Raw genomic sequence first — 9166 nt, 5'->3', positions numbered from 1 at the left:
TGTTCATAACCCACTATCACAATCTCGCAGATACTCAAATATCTTATGTGATAGAGTCCTTTATCTGTAACAGTTACAGATAGACTGCAGATCTTTTAAATAATATTATCTCATAATAATAAATGATTAATAATAATAACACTTTATTATTATTAATTACATTAATAATTAATATTAATAATAATAATATTTTTTTATTATTAATTATATTAATGATTAATAATAATAACACTTTATTATTATTAATTATATTAATGAGCTTTGGGCTTTTAGCCCATTAATATGACATAACACATCAACAACGTTCTTTTGTGTGTGACCCAATAGGCTCACATTAATTGGCAATAGACCCAGTCCCACAAGGCCCATAAGTCATAAGTGGCCTCTAGCAAGACATTATGACTGCCCAACTAATATGAGGATCAATAGTCCAATAAAACCTAATAAATAGAACATGTATTAATCCCTTTGTCACACGATATCTAGTTTGAACATAAGTCATGGTCAATGTCAAACTTATAATGTTCAAACTTATAATTTCTCAATCTCCAAGTAGACTGATAAATTCAAATGATATTGATCACACTATCAATTCATTTGAGCACGGTCATGCATTTCTCAGTCTCACTTATCGAGGGGCTCAGAAGATATCTCTCTTAGAGAGAGGGACAAATCCTATCTTGATTGTTCATTATCCTCTACATAATTTCTATCATGCTCAATCATAGCCTTTATGATTGTCCGATTAAAGACAATGTTTGGTTATGTCAAAACATAATAGTCCTTATGTTGTAAACTATGACAATCTCAAGTCAAAGGATTAATACATAACTACTTTGAGATTCACTTATGATAATAACCCATGTAGTGATCTCAGTGCGGGTCCATCCAATACTTTGTTCTCTAATAAGTATCTATGATTATTGAATTATATCAACATATACATAATCATCTCATGATTATCAATCAATAATCATACTAGCTATATTTTATTATTATCAACATAATAATAAGTAACTAGGGATGATAATCATTATTATGTAACATGCAAATAAATAATAATGAGACATATAAGAAAAATCCAAGATAATGGCCTAGGGCATATACACTAATAGACTAGTAGTAACCTTGTCTGAATGTTTTTCGAGCGATTGTCCGTGCTCCTTCATAGCTCCCACAATAACTTTCATGGATATCTTTTAAGATTTCCTGACCTTCTTCCTCTGTAATCCATCACAACCATGGCTATGTGGATGGTCTCCTATACAATCAACCATCAATTAGTGCATATTTAAAAGACTTTCTTATTACCTGTTTGGCTAATAACTCATCCGCTGGAAGAGTATTTTGTGTCATGAATTTGTATACGGGCATCATCTACAATTTCCTCTCTTCTATGGGGGAAAGGCTCTTCCATCTCTGTTGCTGGAGTGTGTAACTCCTCGAACTAGAATGGTTGAGTCAAGTGCTATTCACCTACCGCTGTTATCTTGGCTAGAAGATCTGCCTCTTCATTATTGCCTCTGGCTACCTGGCAAAGTTCGCAGCTGCCTTGCCTGTTTTTGACCTTCTCTATTAAGGACCGGGCCTTTTTCTCATATTTGATGAGGTTATGTTCTCAAACTTTGAACTATTCCTGGCACTGATTAACAACCAATTGTGAGTCACTAAAAACAATCAATTTTTGGATACCTAGCTCCTTTTTTATTCTCAGGACCATTATTACTGCCTTGTACTCGGCTATGTTGTTATTGGCTTTGAAGGCAAGATTTGTCGCATACCAAAGCTTTAGACCGATTTGAGACTGCAAAAGAATCCCAATTCCTGAACCCCAGCCCCACAAGGTCCATCTGTCCAAACCTTCCATTCTTTTATGGTTGCTTTAGAGGACTCCAAATGTTCTAACGGTGGAGTCATTTTCGCAACAAAGTAAGCTAGCACCTTGGCTTTTATGGCTTTCCTTGAAACATACATGATATCATAGGTTGACAATATTACTACCCAGGTAGACAACCGTCCTGATAACTCTAGCCTATGTAAAACCTTCCGCAAAGAGTAATCGGTTCTGATTTCTATGGTGTGCGACTCGAAGTATGGTCGCAACTCTATGGGTGACATGAGTATTGCAAATGCTAATTTTTCAAGGAGAGGGTAATTCAATTATGCCCCTTTCAAGACTTGGCTGACATAATATACTGGGTCTTGTTCCCTATTGTTTTCTCGAACGAGTACCAAGTAAACTGTTTTCTATATCACAGATAAATATAGAAACAAAACTTCACCTTCGACAGGTGGACTTAGCAATGGAAGAGATGATAAAAAGGTTTTTAGATTTTTGAATGCCTCTGCATACTCTTCCACCCATGCAAACTTACCTTTGCCTTTTTAAGGCTTTAGAAAATGGAAGACACTTTCTGGCTGAGCATGGTATAAATCGGTCTAGGGCAGTGACTCGCCCATTTAACCTCTGTATTTCATTGATGGTTTTGGGTGCTTCTATATTTTGGATAGCGCTGATCTTCTCAGGATTCACCTCTATGCCCCTTTTTGAGATGATATATCCTAGAAACTTTCCAGCCTTTACCCCGAAGGTATATTTTTTTGGGTTAAGCTTCATGCCCGTCTTGTCCAGGACATTAAAGACTCTCCGGATATCCTCCGAGTGTTCTTCCAATGATCGGCTTTTTACCACCATGTCATCTACGTATACTTTGAAGGTTGATCCCACCATATCCTTAAAGATTCTAGACACCAACCTTCGGTATATGGCTCTTGCATTTTTTAAACCAAAAGGCATTACCATATAGTAGTAAACTCATTCGTTTGTTATGAATACGGTCTTTTTTGCATCCTCTGTATCCATCATGATTTGGTGGTATCCTGAGATGACATCAAGGAAAGAGACCACTAATTTTTTAATGGACGAAAATGGGTAATAATCTTTCAGACATGTTTTATTCAGACTAGTGAAGTTCACGCACATTCTCCACTTTCTATTAGCTTTCTTCACTAGGACCACATTGGCTAGCCACATGGGATGTTGCACTTCCTTTATCAATCCTGCGCTCAAAAACTTATTAGCCTCCTCTTTGATCACCTGCTGCCTCTCTCGTGTGAACTTTCTTTTTTTGGTTGGACTGGTTTAACGTTCTTGTCAATAAATAGCTTGTGAGTGATAAGAGTCGAGTCTACACCGGTTACATCCTTTGGGGACCAAGTAAAAGTTGACACTCGGCTCTTTAGCAATTCTACTAGATTAGTCCTTGTTTCGCCAGTTAGCGCAGTGTCGAACCATACCTTTTACTCTTTCCCTATCTAGACCTCCTTTACCGAGTATGCTGGTTTCGATTTTACGTGAGATTCTGGCTTCTCCAACAAATCGATGGGCATGATTTCTTTTACGAGATTTTTTGTTGGGTGTCTGTAACCTTCTTTGGCTAACCTCGGATTGCCTCGGACCACGACTATTTCTCCAAGAGCTGAAAGCTTAAGACACATAGCACCCATGTTAATAACGATACCGTGGCAGTTTAGGACTGGATGGTCGAGTATCACATTGTACGCAAATGGGATGTCTACCACAATAAACTCTGCATACAATTCTCGTTTATATTTCTCATGACCCAATACTAGGGGAGGTTGATGGTACCCAGCACTGCCATGACCTTTTCTTCCAATCCTACTAAAAGATAGAAAACTTTGACAAGACTATTTTTATCTAAGACTAACTTGTTAAAAATATTTAAGATGAGAAGATTAATAGAACTACCTGTATCTATAAGTACTCACCTTACCTAGGGGTGAGCAGTATTCGGTTCAAACCGAAAAAACCGACCGAACCGAACCGATTTAAAAATTTGGTTCGATTTTTTATACATTTCGGTTCGGTTCGGTTTTTAATTTCAGAAATTTCTGTTATTTCGGTTCGGTTCGATTTTGATCAGAAAAAAAGTGAAAAAACCGAACCGAACCGATTAGTGATAATAATATGTTTTTTCAATAATATAGAGAAATTAAATCATATTAAGATTAAAATATTTTAATTAAATTTTAAAATATTAAAAATAAAGTGTAAAAAATAAAAAAATTATTAAAAATCGAAACCGATCAAACTGAACTGAATCGAACCGAATCAGACCGGTTCGGTTCGATTCGGTTTCTGACCAAAATCGATTCAGTTCAGTTTTCATAAACACTAAAATATCGATTTTCGGTTTATTCGGTTCGGTTCGGTTTTAAACCGAACCGACCAAATGCTCACCCCTGACCTTACCTCGTATCGGTTTAGGAGGATCTTAATGACCAGCGGGTCATTTTGAAAAAATCCAACCACTTTGTTAGCAGGACTGAACCTTACTTCTTGTTTGGTCTAAGATTCTTGATGGACAGACATGACATTCTCTGCCATGCGCTTATTTTTCCTTTTGCCCTTATCAGGTCTTCTTATAATGATATGCACAATTCTGACTATTTTGAGAGATTATAGTAGAAATATTCTCTTTTTTTTTAGAAGAAAAAGGAATAAGAGATTAGGTTTAAGCCAAATGAATAGATAAAGTTCAATGGTTTTTTGGCAACGGAACCAAATGATGTTGCTGAGATTAGATGGATGATATAGCCGAAATGAAATTATACTGTGATTGGTTAGAACCTACAAGGAACAAAACGTAAGGTAGTGATGGTTGACCATGGCAGTCACTCCGATACTCAAATCAGTATCGACAAGCATAGAGAATACAATAAATTGCTTAGAATTAGCGTACCTTTATTTCTGTAATTCTTCTCCTTTTATATTATAAGAATATAGAGATAAACATGACATGTTTCAATAATCCGACAATGATGTGACTGATTGCTTAATAAAGGACGTTGCCTACTAACATATTGATGATCCCGTGATTATAGATGTAATGAAAATATTTTAAATTGTGTTTATTAACGATAACTTTAGCACCGAGACTTTCGCTGTAGAAGGAAGGACGAGTCTAAATAATAATTTGAATATTATGGTATCTGAATCTTCATTTTTTGGGATAAACCGATTTTCCTACATATTTGATATTTACCACGTGATTTTCTCTCGTAATAACGGTCCATTGGTGGTAATTATGTATATTTAATAATATATAAATTAATTATAAATCTAGTTTATTTTATTTTATTTTTAAAAAATTTTTAAAATAATTTTTAGTATTTAATAAAATTTAATATAATTAAAATAAATATAATTTAAAAATAAATAATAAAATTATATTTTTTAAAATATATAAAAAATAAAATTAAAAAAAAATGATAGGAGGAAAGAAATATTATTTTTATAATTATTTTTCACGAATATATTTTTAGGACACATAAAACATACCGAAAATAACTTCCAGGAAGCGACAGGAATTAGTGTAGACCACGTTCGTTTATTCCACCCACAAAGTGTTGGCGCCGTCGAACCATCGATTCTTTCAGGTAATTAACATAAATTAAATTTAAAAATGGCAAAAAAAGAAAAAGAAAAAAAGAGTCCAAAGAGAACCCCAAGAATTACGAAGAATGCCACTGTCTCCAACCTTTATCCACGTCTCTGTCCTTCTCAGTCTTCTATGTACGCTCCTGCTCTGTCCCTTTCTTCAATCCTTCTCTCGCGTTTGCCTTTAATGTCTTTCTAACAATGCCTTCAAAGTTCAAACCGCGTTTTTCAGGGGCTTCTTGGTCATCTTATCCACCTAAACTTTGCCCTTTAAAAACGTTTCTTTAGTGACCTGATCACATCACTGTACTTCTGTAGCAGAAAAGTAATGGAAGACAACGGCGAAGAGAAATTGATAGCGGTGGCGCGTCACATAGCCAAGACTCTGGGCCATAATGAATCTATGGCTGATGATATTTTGCAGATTTTTTCCAACTTTGATGGAAGGTTTTCCCGTGAGAAGTTGTCGGAGAAAATGGCCGGAGCTGCTGGTGACGATTTGAGAGCCTGTGCTTCTCTCGAACAGACGCTTGGGTCTTTGGAACGTCAGATCTCTCAGTACGTGGTCGCTGATCACCCGATCTGGGCTGATTCTGCTGATTCCTCTGCATTCCTCGACTCCATCGACGAATTAATAGCCACGATCCGAGACTGGAAGCCAATGGCCACCGCTGACAAATCCATCAGCGCGTGTATAGTACGCGCCGAGGACTTTATGCAGCAGGCTATGTTTCGGCTGGAGGACGAGTTCAGGCTCTTGATGGAACGTGGGTGCGAGTCGTTTGAACTGGCGCCGCCATATGCCAATGGCGAGTCAACGGGAAACCTGTTGTTTGATTCAGATGATGACGAGGAAGAAGCGATTGTGACAAACGGCGAGGATCACAATCAGATCCCTGTGGCGCAACCTCTTACCGACTATGATATTGTGATCGACGCGCTTCCGTCGGGGACGATCAACGATCTTCATGAGATCGCTAAGCGAATGGTGGCCGCCGGTTTTGGTAAAGATTGCTCACACGTGTACAGTAGCTGTAGGAGAGGGTTTCTGGAGGAAAGCATGTCGAGATTAGGGATGCAGAAATTGAGTATCGAAGTTCAGAAAATGTCGTGGCACGACCTCGAGGACGAGATTGATAAGTGGATTAAAGCAGCGAATGTCGCGCTACGTATCCTCTTCCCAAGCGAGCGTCGCCTATGCGATCGCGTGTTTTTTGGGTTCTCATCTGCTGCTGATTTGTCGTTTATGGAGGTGTGTCGGGGATCCACGATTCAGATTCTGAATTTCGCTGACGCGGTGGCTATCGGAAGCCGGTCGCCGGAGCGTTTGTTTAAGATTCTGGATTTGTTTGAGACGTTGAGAGAATTAATGCCCGATTTTGAATATAATTTCTCCGATCAGTACTGTTTAGTTCTTAGGAATGATGCTGTTACAATATGGAAGAGATTAGGAGAAGCGATTAGAGGGATATTTATGGAGCTGGAGAATTTGATCCGGCGAGACCCTGCCAAGGCTCCAGTCCCTCGTGGTGGGCTACATCCCATCACAAGGTACGTGATGAATTATCTACGTGCTGCTTGTCGATCCAGAGAGACGCTGGAACAAGTGTTTGAGGAGAATGTTAATGTTGTTCCATCCAAGGATTCGTCTTCCTCCTCATTGTCTGTCCAAATAGCATGGGTTATGGAGCTATTAGAGAGTAATTTAGAGATGAAATCTAAGATTTATGGGGACTCTGCTTTGTGCACTGTTTTCATGATGAATAATGGAAGGTATATTATACAAAAGGTCAAGGATAGTGAATTGGGTTCTCTTCTGGGTGATGATTGGATTAGGAAACATACAGCAAAAATAAAGCAACTTCAAATGAGTTATCAGCGAATCACATGGAACAAAGCCTTGGGAGCGTTGAAAGCTGATAATAGCTCTGCAGTTCCTAATGTTGCAGGGAAGTTCTTGCATATGAAAGACAAGATTAAGTTCTTCAATTCCTACTTCGAGGAGACTTACAAAATTCAATCCCAATGGATAATATTTGATGAGCAGCTAAGAAAGGAGATGAGAATCTCTTTGGCCAACCTTTTGTTGCCAGCGTATGGAAACTTTATTAAAAGGTTCCAGAATTCTCCAGAAGTTGGGAAACATGCTGACAAGCATATCAAGTACACTGTGGAAGACATAGAAGCCCGGATTAATGATTTGTTCCAGGGAGTTAGTGGATCAGCTGGAAGCAGAAACTAAAGGTAAGAAGCTGCCTGTTCCATTAACGTACATGAATGAAGTTGGATATTGGTTTTAATGAATATAAGAAGAAGACTACGTTTCTCCACTAATGCGGGATGTTTCATTGAATGTCTCATAGTGAATGCAAAATTACGGGTAGGTGACATGATCAAATCAGGTTGTTATCCTGCTTCTGAGATGAATTAAGTTTGTGTTGTGTCATATATGATAAATGCTACCATAAAACCAGAGGTGTCAATGTTTCATTTGCATGCTCACCATATGCTTGTGGAATAAGAATCTAGTAAGAACATTAGAAACACAAGCAACTTGCCAAGTTCTCAACTTTACTCTATAGAGAGAAGTGGATATATTAAGAGCTAATCTTATCAGCTTACATTGCTGCATTACGGGAAAAAAAAAAAGGTTCCCAGCAAACATTGGTTATTTGATGTTAAAATGAACAATATATGCTGTAAGTGGTGCATTTAACAAATGTTTTATTGTGTAATTATTAAACAGCACATAGCAAATCAGTGATCGTGGAGATAGTTGAACTTGCTTTTGCTAAATTGATGTGTGAAATGATGAAAAAGAGAGGTTACTTGGACAGTATCTCTTGTAAAGAATTGGGAATGAGAATTAGATCTTCACAATTTCGTTTTATTAATTCTGTTAATGGTGGCATTAATTTGACAGAGGCTTTGCTTGGAATGGCACTAGCTATAAAATTTTGACTGGCAACAATGTCTGAAAGTGGGAATTAACTCAGAGACTTGGTGAGTGAAAAATATAGAGAAAAGGGTTTTTGTATTATTTACTGAACGTATTACAAAAGCTTATATAATGTCTACAACTAACTAAATACAATATAAGTATATAGCTATAACTCAAATACTAAAAATAAGTATACAGCTATAACTCAAATACTAAAAATAGATAAAACTGTTATAGTTAGTCTTTATCCTTAATATCTACAACTAACTAAATACAAGATAAGTATACAGCTATAACTCAAATACTTAAAAATAGATAAAACTGTTATAGTTAGTCTTTATCCTTAATACGCCCCCGCAAGATTGAGGCGCCATTGGAGACTCCAATCTTGGTTCTAAAGTAACAAAACTGAGTTCTTCCCAAAGCCTTTGTAAGCACATCAACAACTTGATCTTTTGAACTTATGTGAAGAACCCTTAACTGTCCAGCATTAATTTTCTCGCGAACAAAATGGTAATCCAGTGCAAGATGCTTCATCCTAGTATGATAAATTGGATTGGCGCAGAAGTAAGTCGCACCAAGATTATCACAATGAAGGACTGGTGGTTGTGATATTGGTGCTCCCAAATCTTGTAATAAACTTTGAACCCAAAATACCTCTGCTGCAGCATTGGCTAAGGCTTTGTACTCAGCCTCTGTAGAAGATCGTGAGACAGTCTTTTGCCGACTAGATTTCCAAGAGATAATATTAGAACCAAGATATA

General features: G+C 37.2%; 1 protein-coding gene across 1 annotated transcript; it reads left to right on the top strand.

Moving 5' to 3' along the window:
• The first annotated feature begins 5508 nt into the window (after positions 1-5508).
• Positions 5509-8351, top strand: LOC110611220 (exocyst complex component EXO70B1). The gene has a single exon (XM_021751408.2). It carries the CDS (start codon positions 5790-5792, stop codon positions 7701-7703), a length of 1914 nt encoding a protein of 637 aa, XP_021607100.1. The 5' UTR covers positions 5509-5789; the 3' UTR covers positions 7704-8351.
• Positions 8352-9166: the final 815 nt, after the last annotated feature.

This window comes from Manihot esculenta, chromosome 18 (assembly GCF_001659605.2).
Source record: "Manihot esculenta cultivar AM560-2 chromosome 18, M.esculenta_v8, whole genome shotgun sequence".
NCBI lineage: Eukaryota > Viridiplantae > Streptophyta > Magnoliopsida > Malpighiales > Euphorbiaceae > Manihot > Manihot esculenta.
Note: the sequence above shows the minus strand (reverse complement) of the source record. Positions and strands in the feature narration are given on the sequence as shown.